At 40.0% G+C, this 16,870-nt stretch overlaps 1 protein-coding gene across 4 annotated transcripts in view; it reads right to left on the bottom strand.

Moving 5' to 3' along the window:
- The window catches only part of GIPC2 (GIPC PDZ domain containing family member 2), a 104,288-nt gene that overhangs the window by 13,007 nt on the left and 74,411 nt on the right, over positions 1-16,870 (bottom strand). For 2 of the 4 annotated variants that reach the window (XM_001104248.5, XM_077953566.1), the window contains exon 5: positions 7,007-7,088. The exons of the other annotated variants lie outside the window; for them this stretch is intronic. In XM_001104248.5, the coding sequence (XP_001104248.1) occupies positions 7,007-7,088 (82 nt within the window). The remainder of the gene's footprint in view (positions 1-7,006; positions 7,089-16,870) is intronic. 4 annotated transcript variants of the gene reach the window in all.

Here is a 16,870-nt window from a genome sequence, read left to right on the forward strand (position 1 = left end):
GCAATAATTCATAGCCTACCAACCAAAAAAAGTCCAAGACCAGATGGATTCATGTCCGAATTCTACCAGAGATACAAGGAGGAGCTGGTACTGCTCCTTCTGAAACTATTCCAATCAATAGAAAAAGAGGGAATCCTACTTAACTCATTTTATGAGGCCAGCATCATCCTGATACCAAAGCCTGGGAGAGACACAACAACAAAAGAGAATTTTAGACCAATATCCCTGATGAACATCAATGCGAAAATCCTCAATAAAATACTGGCAAGCCAAATCCAGCAGCACATCAAAAAGCTTAATCACCACGATCAAGTTGGCTTCATTCCTGGGATGCAAGGCTGGTTCAACATATGCAAATCAATAAACATAATCCATCATAAACAGAACCAAAGACAAAAACCACATGATTATCTCAATAGACGCAGAAAGGGCCTTTGACAAAATTCAACAGCCCTTCATGCTAAAACCTCTCAATAAATTAGGTATTAATGGGATGTATCTCAAAATAATAAGAGCTATTCATGACAAACCCACAGCCAATATCATACTGAATGGGCAAAAACTGGAAGCATTGCCTTTGAAAACTGGCAAAGACAGGGATGCCCTCTCTCACCACTCCTATTCAACATAGGGTTGGAAGTTCTGGCCAGGACAATCAGGCAGGAGAAAGAAATAAAGGGAATTCAATTTGGAAAAGAGGAAGTCAAACTGTCCCTGTTGCAGACAACATGACTGTATATTTACAAAACCCCATCATTTCAGCCCAAAATCTCCTTAAGCTGATAAGCAACTTCAGCAAAGTCTCAGGATACAAAATCAATGTGCAAAACTCACAAGCATTCTTATACACCAATAACAAACAAACAGAGAGCCAAATCATGAGTGAACTCCCATTCACAATTGCTTCAAAGAGAATAAAATACCTAGGAATCCAACTTACAAGGGATGTAAAGGACCTCTTCAAGGAGAACTACAAACCACTGCTCAATGACATAAAAGAGGACACATCAAATGGAAGAACATTCCATGCTCATGGAAACGAAGAATCAATATCATGAAAATGGCCATACTGCCCAAGGTAATTTATAGATTCAATGCCATCCCCATTAAGCTACCAATGACTTTCTTCACAGAATTGGAAAAAACTACTTTAAAGTTCACATGGAACCAAAAAGAGCCCGCGTTGCCAAGACAATCCTAAGTCAAAAGAATAAAGCTAGAGGCATCACACTACCTGACTTCAAACTATACTCCAAGGCCACAGTAACCAAAACAGCATGGTACTGGTACCAAAACAGATATATAGACCAATGAAACAGAAGAGAGCCCTCAGAAATAATACCACACATCTACAACTATCGGATCTTTGACAAACCTGACAAAACAAGAAATGGGGAAAGGATTTCCTATTTAATAAATGGTGCTGGAAAAATTGCTAGCCATATGCAGAAAGCTGAAATTGGATCCATTCCTCATACAAAAATTAATTCCAGATGGATTAAAGACTTAAATGTTAGACATAAAACCATAAAAACCCTTGAAGAAAACCTAGGCAATACCATTCAGGACATAGGCACGGGCAAGGACTTCATGTCTAAAACACCAAAAGCAATGGCAACAAAAGCCATAATTGACAAATGGGATCTCATTAAACTAAAGAGCTTCTGCACAGCAAAAGAAACTACCATCAGAGCGAACAGGCAACCTACAGAATGGGAGAAAATTTTTGCAATCTACTCATCTGACAAAGGGCTAATATCCAGAACCTACAAAGAACTCAAACAAATTTACAAGAAAAAAACAACCCCATCAAAAAGTGGGCGAAGGATATGAACAGACATTTCTCAAAAGAAGATATGTATGCAGCCAACACACACATGAAAAAATGCTCATCATCACTCGCCATCAGAGAAATGCAAATCAAAACCACAATGAGATACCATCTCACACCAGCTAGAATGGCGATCATTAAAAAGTCAAGAAACAACAGGTGCTGGAGAGAATGTGGAGAAAAAGGAACACTTTTACACTGTTGGTGAGACTGTAAACTAGTTCAACCACTGTGGAAGACAGTGTGGTGATTCCTCAAGGATCTAGAACTAGAAATACCATTTCACCCATCCATCCCATTACTGGGTATATACCCAAAGGATTATAAATCATGCTGCTATAAAGACACACACACACGTATGTTTATTGAAGCACTATTCACAATAGCAAAGACTTGGAATCAACCCAAATGTCCATCAGTGACAGACTGGATTAAGCAAATGTGGCACATATACACCATGGAATACTATGCAGCCATAAAAAAGGATGAGTTCATGTCCTTTAAAGGGACATGGATGCAGCTGGAAACCATCATTCTCAGCAAACTATCGCAAGAACAGAAAACCAAACACCGCATGTTCTCACTCATAGGTGGGAACTGAACAATGAGATCACTTGGACACCGGAAGGGGAACTTCACACACCGGGGCCTGTCGTGGGGAGGGGGAAGGTGGGAGAGCTAGCATTAGGAGATATACCTAATGTAAATGACGAGTTAATGAGTGCAGCACAGCAACATGGCACATGTATACATACGTAACAAACCTGTATGTTGTGCACATGCACCCTAGAACTTAAAGTATAATAAAAAAAGTAAAATAAATGAAACACCATTACTGCATACTTTTTCAAGAGCTATAACAGACTTCGTATCTGCTCCAAAAGCAAAGTCGTAAAATTTTTAAAAAGAAAAGATGTTATAGAATAAACGACTTAGAAACAATCAATCTTCTTTTCACACATCTCAGGATCTCAGTATATTTGAAATGCTAAAATTCTAAAGTTGCTTGGATGATCTCCAAACTCCTAAACTGGTATCATCAGAAAACATTATAATTCTATATACAACTTACACAGTTTCCTTAAACATTCAGGAAGAAACTTGTATGATACAACTTTATACTGAGTTAGGTCAAGACTATATGAGGCCTTATAGGATTCAACGTCTTTTAGAACGTTTATTTTTTTCATGGATAACATCCCAAGGTGACCTATGTTGACACTGGTTGGTAGAAAAGTCATAGTTCACAACTAAACTTTACAATCAAATGCAGCACTTTCATCTTCAGGATTACTCTCTACAAAAATTCATTTAAATTGCCAGGCATGGTGGCTCACGCCTGTAATTTCAGCACTCTGGGAGGCTGAGGCAAGTGGATCACCAGATCAGGAGATAGAGACCATCCTGGCTAACATGGTGAAACCCCGTCTCTACTAAAAATACAAAAAATTAACCGGGCATGGTGGCAGGTGCCTGTAGTCCCAGCTACTCGGGAGGCTGAGGCAGGAGAATGGTGTGAACCTGGGAGGCGGAGCTTGCAGTGAGCCGAGATCGCACCACTGCACTCAAGCCTGGGCGACAGAGCAAGACTCCATCTCAAAAAAAAAAATTCATTTAAATTATTTTCCATTTTCAAATAATAAAACCTCTTAATCCTTTTGTGAGGATAGTGTTCTAAGACACGTTGCTGCCATATTACTTTTTAAATTTTTAAAATATATACTTACATTAATACAGAAAAATATGATGTTAATGTAATTTGCATTAAGAATTAATATTTCTGAAAGCTAAGAAATACTGAGAATATTTATACATGTAAATATATTTGCCTGTTAAATCAGTACCACACTTGTAATTTATATTTCATGCTAATCAGATCTGAATAATGAAAGAAATTCCTTATTTAACAATGGTTTGCATTCTTCAAATAATTACACTTTACCTCCCTAGGTAACTGACCACATTGCTAATCATGTGTAATGATAATGGCTTTTAATTTCAATTAGAGGAATTTGTTACAGATGACTAATTCACTTTACAAAGAAATTTCTAGTTAATTTACAAAGAATTTGTAAGGAATGGTTAGGGCCCTGAATTTCCTTTTTTTAAGCTGCATTTTCTTTTTTTCCTTTTTTTTTTATTTACTTATTTGTTTTTGTTTTTTTAGAGACAGGATCTCACTCTGTAGCCCAGTCTAAAGTGCAGTGGCACCATCCTAGCTCACTGCAGCTTCAAACTCTTGGACTCAAGCAATCCTCCAGCCTCAGACTCTCAAGTGGCTAGGACTTCAGGTGCACGCCACCATGCCTGGCTAATTTTTTTTTTTTTTACTAGAGACAGGGTCTCATCTCACTACGTTGCCCAAGCTGGTCTCTTTTAGGGTTAGTTTTAGGGTTAGGGCCTCGAGCCAAATATATATGCCTATAAGCAATACTACATCATATCTCTGTTACTGTATGTGAGCATAAATACACCTATGCATATGTGTGTATGTATATGTAAAAATTCATGAATACATACATGTATTTGCTTCCCTCCCATATGGGAAAATACCATTAAAGAATGGCCCACAGCCCAAGACTGTTGTACAAATAAACATTTCTATTCTAAATTTGATTCATGTACATGTTGATGCCTCTAGTTATATGTTACATATTTCCTTACATGTCTAAAAGTATTCATGTTTATGTGTATGTTTGTCTTTATTCCTAGTTAGATCTTTTCCTAGGTCCTGTGTCTGTGATTCACTCTAGACCATAGCATGGATTCTATTGTTCCTTGAGAGGGGCAGTTTCAAAACAGGAGACTGAGGCTGGGCTCAGCAGCTCAATGACTGTAATTCCAACACTTTGGGAAATCAAGGCAAGAGAATGGCTTGAGCCCAGGAGTTCAAGACCAGCCTAGGTAACACAGGTAGACACCATCTCTACAAAAATTAAAATTAAAAAAATTAGCCAGGCAAAAGGATTGGAAGGAGAAGTTGTCAGACGTTGGTTTTCAGCTTTAACTTCCTGTCTGCACAGAGGAAAAAAGAATCTATAGGAAAATTTTACATTTTTCTCCAAGGAGCAAGGAACAAACTACCAATGTTTTTAAGTTGCAGACAGCATCTGTATATCCAGTACATAAATTTTATTTTAAAAGTTCACTCAGGGCCAGCAATGATGGCTCATACCTGCAATCTCTCCCTGCACTTTGAGAGGTCAAGACAGGGGGATCACTTGAGCCTGAGCAACATAGCAAGACCCCATCTCTGCCAAAAAAAAAATTATTTTTGAAAAATAAAATAAATAGCCAGGTATGGAGGCACACATCTGGGGTCCTAGCTACATGGGAGGCTGAGGTAGGAGAAGGGCTTGGGCCCAGGAATCAAGGCTGCAGTGAACTATGATTGTGTCACTGCACTCCAGCCTGGGTGACAGAGGAGATCCTGTCTCAAAAATTAAAAAATAAAAGTTCACATAGGCAAGAGAGAAAATAAGAACAGATTCTGTTAAATAAAATTTATAGGAAGTGATTGGTTTGGACTGAGCTCCTGTACTAGGCCTAACAGACCAAACCAAAATGGAGTTACTCATGCTGAAGTTCCACTCACTAAGCCAAACTAAGTTGTTTATCTGACCTTCCATGAAATCAGGAGAAAGAGAGGTAATAGCCAAATCCCCAGATGGGCCAGTTTTAGCTGGCATGATAAGGAAATTCCCTCTGGTTTCACCTTTACAAAGAAAGTAACCTTGCAATGAGAATCCACTCTTTGTTCTGTTTCTGCTTTCTTCAGCCATTTTCTGACTATAGAGTCAACCTCCTCTGCTCAGCTCATCAGAGCACTCATTTTGAGGTGTTGCCTGATACTAGAGTTGCAAATAAAAGCCGGTTGAGATTTTTAAGCTAAACTTATTTTGTTTTTGGTAATTCTAAAAGGAAAATGGAAAATGAGTGGAAGTAGAAAAGAATAAATGGGCTTCAAACACTCTACTTGCTAGTGGATAAACAAAATAGTCAAGTTTTTACCTTTAAAAAATGTATAAAGTACCTGATTCAAATGCATACCTGTGAATGCATGCAGACATAAACCTCCACACTGGAGTGTACATTTACTTCCTTTTCTCTACCCAGCATGCAACTGCCCTACTTAGTGGGCATTTATCTTGCTTCTGCATGAGAAGGGTCAGGCCTTTTCACACTCTCGACCCTTGTATTTCAGAGTCACTCTCAGTTCCAGAGCATTCAACCCAGACCTAACCATTCTCCTGGCCTCAGGGACTGGCTCACTTGAGCCAATCAGACCAACCAGAAACAATATTGGGCATTTTGTTTGAATGATTTGGAAGAGGTCCTTCCTCCTTCTCATTGTGCTTGATGCCATGAGGATGTAGGGGCTGGAGCAATGGCAGTCATTTTGGCCCCATGAGGGAGAGATTGAAGCTGCCAGGGGATACCACAGGGGCCTGAAATGAAGCCAGGACTGAGAGAAGAGAAATCACATCCTGATGACACCATGAAAACTCAGGATCCAGCCATTCTTGAAGCCAAGGTCTAGCTCTGGACTTTTCAATTATAAGAACCAATAAGTTTCTCATTTTTTGTTTCCTTAAGCCAGTTGGAATTAGGGTTTTTTGTTTGGTCTTTGTTTTGGTCATTTGCAACTGGTAGAGTCTTAACTGATAAATCAAGACCCTGACAGCCTAATGATGACACAAGAAATACACAGAAATTCAACTGTTCAACTGCCCTTCTCAGTCATATGCCAAGTGTGTCCTCTTTCTTCATATTTCTAATTCTTTGTTCATAGGGCTTTAGTAACCCTGTTAAAGGGTGCAATTTAATCAATGTACATCTGACATATCAAATAATAATGCCTTTTATATGTATCATCTACAAAATTCATTTTATGTATATTTTCTAAATCCAAAAAAACAACACTAAAGGAGATAGTAGTCACAGTTTAATGACTAAGAACTAACTAAAATGTTTTAAAGTTTACTTGGCACTAAGACCTTATAGCTGGAGTGAGGGCCAGGTCTTCTTTTCGATATTATCTTTATGTCCATTATTCTTTTCATCACACCACAAATATTTTTATCTTCAAAAGTATAATTGGCTATATGTACAAATAAGACATAAACATTAAGCAGATTAAGAGATACAAGACTTTTTAAAATAGTATAATCTTACCTAAATCAATATCTCGAATTCCCATGTACAATTCAAGAACATCATCAATCTTTTCAATTGCCTTTGCTTTGGTTTCAGAAGGCTTTATCAAAAAAGAGAGAAATAAGATATTATATAACAAAATCTCTTGATTGTCAGGGCATACACAAGAGAAAGTCTGATGTGGAGCCAGTTCATGATTGTGTACTTCAGCTAATTTTAATGGAAATATATCTAGAATGTGCTCTGTAACTAAATACATATCAATACAGTAAATACTTATTTTTAGTGTCTGCACTAAGAGTTACGGATTCGAAAAAGAAAAGCCAGGAACACCATCCCCAAGTAGCTAACAATCTAGAAGAGGAAACAGATGTGAAAATAAATAACATGTAACAGTTTTTAAAGGATATAAAACTTACAGAAGCATCACAGGGAAGGAAGCAAATTTATATCGCTAACAGTCATGGAAGACTTCAGAAAGAAGGTGACTTGGCTGAGCACAGTGGCTTTTGCCTGTAATCCCAGCACTTTGGAAGGCTGAGGTGGGAGAGTTGCTTCAGCCTAGGAGTTCAAGACCAGCCCAGGCAACATGGTGAGACTCCATCTCCACAAAAAAAAAAAAAAAAAAAAAAAAAAAAAAAAACAATTAATTAAAATAATTAGCTGGGTGTGGTGGCACATGCTTGTAATCTCAGCCACGTGGGAGGCTAAAATGGGAGGATCACTTGAGCCTGAGAGGTCTAGACAAGCCTGGGTAATATGGCAAGATTCTCTCTCTACCAGTTAATTAATTTAATTAAAGAGTAACCAGGTGTGGTGGTATGCACCTTTAGTCCCAGCCACTCAGAAGGCTAAAGTGAGAAGATCACTTAAGCCCAGGATAATGAGGCTGTAGTGAGCCATAATTCTGCCACTGCACTCCAGCCTGACAAAAGGGCAAGACTCTGTCTCAGAAAAAAAGAAGGATGTCTTAAGAACTGCGGTGGGTTTTGTTTTTTGTTTTGTTTTGTTTTGTCTTCTTTTGTTTTGTTTTGTTTGAGACAAAGTCTCCTTCTGTTGTCCAGGCTGAAGTGCAGTGGTGTGATCTCAGTTCACTGCAACCTCTGCCTCCCAAGTAGCTGGGATTACAGGCGTGCACTACCACGCCCAGCTAATTTTTTGTATTTTTTTAGTAGAGACGGGGTTTTCACCATGTTGGCCAGGCTGGTCTCGAATTCCTGGACTCAAGTGATCCGCCCACCTTGGCCTCCTAAAGTGCTGGGATTACAGGCGTGAGCCACCATGCACAGCCAAGAACTGTGTTTTCAATGATGAAGAGGAGATAAGCAGGAGAGGACACTTCAAGCAGGATGTAATAGATAGGCAAAGTCTAAGTAAGGTCAGAGAGTCATGTTAGAGGGATGCCAGAAGTCCCATGTAGCTGGAGAACACAGTGACAAATACGACTAGATCTTGAGGGGTCCTGTGTACCATGAAAAGGATTTTGGTCTTTATTGTGCAGGCCGGAGTCTTCAAACTTTTGATGGCTCATCCCAATAGTAAAACATTTCTGAACAAATACCCTTATTGTGTGTTTTTAACTTTATTGTATGTATTGTTTATAAATTACAAATGTATTACCATATTAATATATTGTATACATTATAAAAATACACCAAAAAATGAAATTTTATAAGAATGAGATGATAAAATAATATTTTTAAGATCATTTTTGTGTTATGTATTTTTTTTTCAATGAACTTTTTTTTTTTTAATTTATTTATTATTATTATACTTTAAGTTGTAGGGTACATGTGCATAACGTGCAGGTTTGTTACATATGTATACTTGTGCCATGTTGCTGTGCTGCACTCATTAACTCGTCATTTACATCAGGTATAACTCCCAATGCAATCCCTCCCCCCTCCCCCCTCCCCATGATAGGCCCCAGTGTGTGATGTTCCCCTTCCTGAGTCCAAGTGATCTCATTGTTCAGTTCCCACCTATGAGTGAGAACATGCGGTGTTTGGTTTTCTGTTCTTGCGATAGTTTGCTAAGAATGATGGTTTCCAGCTGCATCCATGTCCCTACAAAGGACACAAACTCATCCTTTTTTATGGCTGCATAGTATTCCATGGTGTATATGTGCCACATTTTCTTAATCCAATCTGTCACTGATGGACATTTGGGTTGATTCCAAGTCTTTGCTATTGTGAATAGTGCTGCAATAAACATACGTGTGTGTGTGTCTTTATAGCAGCATAATTTATAATCCTTTGGGTATATACCCAGTAATGGGATGGCTGGGTCATATGGTACATCTAGTTCTAGATCCTTGAGGAATCGCCATACTGTTTTCCATAATGGTTGAACTAGTTTACAATCCCACCAACAGTGTAAAAGTGTTCCTATTTCTCCACATCCTCTCCAACACCTGTTGTTTCCTGACTTTTTAATGATCGCCATTCTAACTGGTGTGAGATGGTATCTCATTGTGGTTTTGATTTGCATTTCTCTGATGGCCAGTGATGATGAGCATTTTTTCATGTGTCTGTTGGCTGTATGAATGTCTTCTTTTGAGAAATGTCTGTTCATATCCTTCGCCCACTTTTTGATGGGGTTGTTTGTTTTTTTCTTGTAAATTTGTTTGAGTTCTTTGTAGGTTCCGGATATTAGCCCTTTGTCAGATGAGTAGATTGCAAAAATTTTCTCCCATTCTGTAGGTTGCCTGTTCACTCTGATGGTAGTTTCTTTTGCTGTGCAGAAGCTCTTTAGTTTAATGAGATCCCATTTGTCAATTTTGGCTTTTGCTGCTGTTGCTTTTGGTGTTTTAGACATGAAGTCTTTGCCCATGCCTATGTCCTGAATGGTACTACCTAGGTTTTCCTCTAGGATTTTTATGGTATTAGGTCTAACTTTAAGTCTCTTATCCATCTTGAATTAATTTTCGTATAAGGAGTAAGGAAAGGATCCAGTTTCAGCTTTCTACTTATGGCTAGCCAATTTTCCCAGCACCATTTATTAAATAGGGAATCCTTTCCCCATTTCTTGTTTCTCTCAGGTTTGTCAAAGATCAGATGGCTGTAGATGTGTAGTATTATTTCTGAGGGCTCTCTTCTGTTTCATTGGTCTATATCTCTGTTTTGGTACCAGTACCATGCTGTTTTGGTTACTGTAGCCTTGTAGTATAGTTTGAAGTCAGGTAGCGTGATGCCTCCAGCTTTGTTCTTTTGACTTAGGATTGTCTTGGAGATGCGGGCTCTTTTTTGGTTCCATATGAACTTTAAAGCAGTTTTTTCCAATTCTGTGATGAAACACATTGGTAGCTTGATGGGGATGGCATTGAATCTATAAATTACCTTGGGCAGTATGGCCATTTTCACGATATTGATTCTTCCTATCCATGAGCATGGTATGTTCTTCCATTTGTTTGCGTCCTCTTTTATTTCACTGAGCAGTGGTTTGTAGTTCTCCTTGAAGAGGTCCTTTACATCCCTTGTAAGTTGGATTCCTAGGTATTTTATTCTCTTTGAAGCAATTGCGAATGGAAGTTCATTCCTGATTTGGCTCTCTGTTTGTCTGTTACTGGTGTATAAGAATGCTTGTGATTTTTGCACATTAATTTTGTATCCTGAGACTTTGCTGAAGTTGCTTATCAGCTTAAGGAGATTTTAGGCTGAGACAATGGGGTTTTCTCAATATACAATCATGTCATCTGCAGACAGGGACAATTTGACTTCTTCTTTTCCTAACTGAATACCCTTGATTTCTTTCTCTTGCCTAATTGCCCTAGCCAGAACTTCCAACACTATGTTGAATAGGAGTGGTGAGAGAGGGCATCCCTGTCTTGTGCCAGTTTTCAAAGGGAATTTTTCCAGTTTTTGCCCATTCAGTATGATATTGGCTATGGGTTTGTCATAAATAGCTCTTATTATTTTGAGGTATGTTCCATCAATACCGAATTTATTGAGCGTTTTTAGCATGAAGGGCTGTTGAATTTTGTCAAAAGCCTTTTCTGCATCTATTGAGATAATCATGTGGTTCTTGTCTTTGGTTCTGTTTATATGCTGGATTATGTTTATTGATTTGCGAATGTTGAACCAGCCTTGCATCCCAGGGATGAAGCCCACTTGATCATGGTGGATAAGCTTTTTGATGTGTTGCTGAATCCGGTTTGCCAGTATTTTATTGAGGATTTTCACATCGATGTTCATCAGGGATATTGGTCTAAAATTCTCTTTTTTTGTTGTGTCTCTGCCAGGCTTTGGTATCAGGATGATGTTGGCCTCATAAAATGAGTTAGGGAGGATTCCCTCTTTTTCTATTGATTGGAATAGTTTCAGAAGGAATGGTACCAACTCCTCCTTGTACCTCTGGTAGAATTCAGCTGTGAATCCATCTGGTCCTGGACTTTTTTTGGTTGGTAGGCTATGAATTATTGCCTCAATTTCAGAGCCTGCTATTGGTCTATTCAGGGATTCAACTTCTTCCTGGTTTAGTCTTGGAAGAGTGTAAGTGTCCAGGAAATTATCCATTTCTTCTAGATTTTCCAGTTTATTTGCGTAGAGGTGTTTATAGTATTCTCTGATGGTAGTTTGTATTTCTGTGGGGTCGGTGGTGATATCCCCTTTATCATTTTTAATTGCGTCGATTTGATTCTTCTCTCTTTTCTTCTTTATTAGTCTGGCTAGTGGTCTGTCAATTTTGTTGATCTTTTCAAAAAACCAACTCCTGGATTCATTGATTTTTTGGAGGGTTTTTTGTGTCTCTATCTCCTTCAGTTCTGCTCTGATCTTAGTTATTTCTTGCCTTCTGCTAGCTTTCGAATGTGTTTGCTCTTGCTTCTCTAGTTCTTTTAATTGTGATGCTAGGGTGTCAATTTTAGATCTTTCCTGCTCTCTCTTGTGGGCATTTAGTGCTATAAATTTCCCTCTACACACTGCTTTAAATGTGTCCCAGAGATTCTGGTATGTTGTATCTTTGTTCTCATTGGTTTCAAAGAACATCTTTATTTCTGCCTTCATTTCGTTATGTACCCAGTAGTCATTCAGGAGCAGGTTGTTCAGTTTCCATGTAGTTGAGCGGTTTTGATTGAGTTTCTTAGTCCTGAGTTCTAGTTTGATTGCACTGTGGTCTGAGAGACAGTTTGTTATAATTTCTGTTCTTGTACATTTGCTGAGGAGTGCTTTACTTCCAATTACGTGGTCAATTTTGGAGTAAGTACGATGTGGTGCTGAGAAGAATGTATATTCTGTTGATTTGGGGTGGAGAGTTCTATAGATGTCTATTAGGTCTGCTTGCTGCAGAGATGAGTTCAATTCCTGGATATCCTTGTTAACTTTCTGTCTCGTTGATCTGTCTAATGTTGACAGTGGAGTGTTGAAGTCTCCCATTATTATTGTATGGGAGTCTAAGTCTCTTTGTAAGTCTCTAAGGACTTGCTTTATGAATCTGGGTGCTCCTGTATTGGGTGCATATATATTTAGGATAGTTAGCTCTTCCTGTTGAATTGATCCCTTTACCATTATGTAATGCCCTTCTTTGTCTCTTTTGATCTTTGATGGTTTAAAGTCTGTTTTATCAGAGACTAGTATTGCAACCCTCGCTTTTTTTTGTTCTCCATTTGCTTGGTAAATCTTCCTCCATCCCTTTATTTTGAGCCTATGTATGTCTCTGCGTGTGAGATGGGTCTCCTGAATACAGCAGACTGATGGGTCTTGACTCTTTATCCAGTTTGCCAGTCTGTGTCTTTTAATTGGAGCATTTAGTCCATTTACATTTAAGGTTAAGATTGTTATGTGTGAACTTGATCCTGCCATTATGATATTAACTGGTTATTTTGCTCGTTAGTTGATGCAGTTTCTTCCTAGCATCGATGGTCTTTACATTTTGGCATGTTTTTGCAATGGCTGTTACCGGTTGTTCCTTTCCATGTTTAGTGCTTCCTTCAGGGTCTCTTGTAAGGCAGGCCTAGTGGTGACAAAATCTCTAAGCATTTGCTTAACTGTAAAGGATTTTATTTCTCCTTCACTTATGAAACTTAGTTTGGCTGGATATGAAATTCTGGGTTGAAAATTCTTTTCTTTAAGAATGTTGAATATTGGCCCCCACTCTCTTCTGGCTTGGAGAGTTTCTGCCGAGAGATCTGCTGTTAGTCTGATGGGCTTCCCTTTGTGGGTAACCCGACCTTTCTCTCTGGCTGCCCTTAAGATTTTTTCCTTCATTTCAACTTTGGTGAATCTGGCAATTATGTGTCTTGGAGTTGCTCTTCTTGAGGAGTATCTTTGTGGCATTCTCTGTATTTCCTGGATTTGAATGTTGGCCTGCCCTACTAGGTTGGGGAGGTTCTCCTGGATGATATCCTGAAGAGTGTTTTCCAACTTGGTTCCATTTTCCCCCTCACTTTCAGGCACCCCAATCAGACGTAGATTTGGTCTTTTTACATAATCCCATACTTCTTGCAGGCTTTGTTCATTTCTTTTTCTTCTTTTTTCTTTTGGTTTCTCTTCTCGCTTCATTTCATTCATTTGATCCTCAATCGCTGATACTCTTTCTTCCAGTTGATCGAGTTGGTTACTGAAGCTTGTGCATTTGTCACGTATTTCTCGTGTCATGGTTTTCATCTCTTTCATTTCGTTTATGACCTTCTCTGCATTACTCACTCTAGCCATCAATTCTTCCACTTTTTTTTCAAGATTTTTAGTTTCTTTGCGCTGGGTATGTAATTCCTCCTTTAGCTCTGAGAAATTTGATGGACTGAAGCCTTCTTCTCTCATGTCATCAAAGTCATTCTCCGTCCAGCTTTGATCCGTTGCTGGCGATGAGCTGCGCTCCTTTGCCGGGGGAGATGCGCTCTTATTTTTTGAATTTCCAGCTTTTCTGCCCTGCTTTTTCCCCATCTTTGTGGTTTTATCTGCCTCTGGTCTTTGATGATGGTGATGTACTGATGGGGTTTTGGTGTAGGTGTCCTTCCTGTTTGATAATTTTCCTTCTAACAGTCAGGACCCTCAGCTGTAGGTCTGTTGGAGATTGCTTGAGGTCCACTCCAGACCCTGTTTGCCTGGGTATCAGCAGCAGAGGCTGCAGAAGATAGAATATTGCTGAACAGCGAGTGTACCTGTCTGATTCTTGCTTTGGAAGCTTCCTCTCAGGGGTGTACTCCACCCTGTGAGGTGTGGGGTGTCAGACTGCCCCTGGTGGGGGATGTCTCCCAGTTAGGCTACTCAGGGGTCAGGGACCCACTTGAGCAGGGAGTCTGTCCCTTCTCAGATCTCAACCTCCGTGTTGGGAGATCCACTGCTCTCTTCAAAGCTGTCAGACAGAGTCGTTTGCGTCTCCAGAGGTTTCGGCTGTGTTTGTTATTGTTTACTGTGCCCTGTCCCCAGAGGTGGAGTCTACAGAGACAGGCAGGTTTCCTTGAGCTGCTGTGAGCTCCACCCAGTTCGAGCTTCCCAGCGGCTTTGTTTACCTACTTAAGCCTCAGCAATGGCGGGCGCCCCTCCCCCAGCCTCGCTGCTGCCTTGCCGGTAGATCACAGACTGCTGCGCTAGCAATGAGGGAGGCTCCGTGGGTGTGGGACCCTCCCGGCCAGGTGTGGGATATGATCTCCTGGTGTGCCTGTTTGCTTAAAGCGCAGTATTGGGGTGGGAGTTACCCGATTTTCCAGGTGTTGTGTGTCTCAGTTCCCCTGGCTAGGAAAAGGGATTCCCTTCCCCCTTGCGCTTCCCAGGTGAGGCAATGCCTCGCCCTGCTTCAGCTCTCGCTGGTCGGGCTGCAGCAGCTGACCAGCACCGATCGTCCGGCACTCCCCAGTGAGATGAACCCAGTACCTCAGTTGAAAATGCAGAAATCACCGGTCTTCTGTGTCGCTCGGGCTGGGAGATGGAGACTGGAGCTGTTCCTATTCGGCCATCTTGCTCCACCCCCCCCTTGTGTTATGTATTAACGGTACCACAACATTTTTGTTCTTCCCAAAACAATTACTAAACATTTCAGTAGAAATATTATTCTAACTTTTTGGTTTAATATTTGGTAAATTCTGCTCAGTTTATTTCAATACTTGGCTTTAAATGGCTTCATAGCTGAAAATGGAATTGCCCAAAGATGTTAACTACTCAACTATACATGCAAATGTAGAATTCATGATTTAGATTATAAGAATTTCATGTTACTTTCAATACTGTTATAAATATATATTGTTTTGTAGTCTCAAATTTTGTTAAAATCATGCATTTTATAGCAAATAAAAATCTATTTCCTTGAAGATATTAGTACAACTTTCTCACATCTTTATTTACAAGAACTAAACCTTAAAAACAATAACAGACAATATATTGCTCTTGCCTTCATTACAATGTATCTTGAACTGTCTGTATAAAGCAACAGGCTATGCAAACTAACAGGTATTAACCTTTACATCTATCCAGGCACGTTTTAAGTTATGGTGACAAGTGACAGTACTCCTCATACACAAATGGCCACCAATATTTTACTATTCTAATGTTTCCTATTTGCTACAGAACAGATCTGGATCTATCACCTCTTCTCCATCCACATGCTGTTTGCCAGTGTTTAGTCCTCATCTTTTCTGATTTGCAGAGGTTTCCTATTTTGTCTCCCTGCCTTTGGTCTTCAGCCTCTCAAATCCAAGCTGCTCAACAACCCATCCCCTGGAACCAAGGGATTTTTCTAAAACACAAAACTGATTGTGTTACTCCCCTCATAATTCTTAAATGGCTCCCTCATTATCGACAAGGCCCTTCACATCCTAACCCCAGCCTATGCCTCCAGCCTCATCACCCCTAACCAGTACTTCTAGCACCCCACACACCAATCTCATGGACAGCTTACAGGTCCCCAAAACCCATTATTGTGCCATGCCTAGAACACTCTTCTTCCCCATTTTGAACTCACTTACTCATTTCTTCCAGAGAGAAACTCTTCCTGACCTCCTTTTTTTTTTTTTTTTTTTTTTTTTAAGATGGAGTCTCAATCTGTCGCCCAGGCTGGAGTGCAATGGCGTGATCTCGGCTCACTGCAACCTCCACCTCCTGCTCAAGTGATTCTCCTGCCTTAGCCTCCCAAGTAGCTGGGATTACAGGTGCCCACCACCATGCCTGGCTAATTTTTATGTTTTTAGTAGAGATGGGGTTTCATCATGTTGGCCAGGCTAGTCTCAAACTCCTGACCTCAGGTAATCCACCCACATCAGCCTCCCAAAGTTCTGGGATTACAGGCATGAGCCACCACACCCAGCCTTCTGACCTCCTTTCTTTCCCCAATCCCTGACAATGGTTGATCAGCCCCTTCTTTGTCATACTGTGTATCCTGCACCTGCTTCCATTAACCCTATCCCACTGGGTTGTAATGGTTTCTTTTCATGGTTCTCTCCTTTTAGAAGAGAAACAGGGTCTTTGTTCTTTGTATCACCAGCACTTAGACTGTGCCTGTCTCAGCAAGCACACATTGAATAAAGTATGAGGTTATGCAAGTGGTTTGTCTCTGTGTGCCCACCTAAATCCCATCTTGAATTGTAATCCCCACATGTCAAGGGAGGGACCTAGTGGGAGGTGACTGCATCATGAGGTGGTTTCCCCCATGCTGTTCTCATGATAGTGAGGGAGTTCTCACAAGATCTGATGGTTTCCAAAGTGACAGTTCCTCCTGCACACTCACTCTCTCCTGCCACCAAGTAAGATGTGCCTTGCTTCCCCTTCACCTTCTGCCATGACTGTAAGTTTCTTGAGGCCTCCCCAGCCATGTGAAAATGTGAGTCAATTAAACCTCTTTACTTTTAAATCACCCAGTCTCAGGTATTCTTTATAGCAGTGTGAAAACGGACTAATACAGAGAATCTTACACCATTTTCAGAATTTGTGCTAGGTGATTAAGGGAGTGATTTGT

The sequence above is a fragment of the Macaca mulatta genome, chromosome 1 (genome assembly GCF_049350105.2).
Source record: "Macaca mulatta isolate MMU2019108-1 chromosome 1, T2T-MMU8v2.0, whole genome shotgun sequence".
Classification (NCBI taxonomy): Eukaryota; Metazoa; Chordata; class Mammalia; order Primates; family Cercopithecidae; genus Macaca; species Macaca mulatta.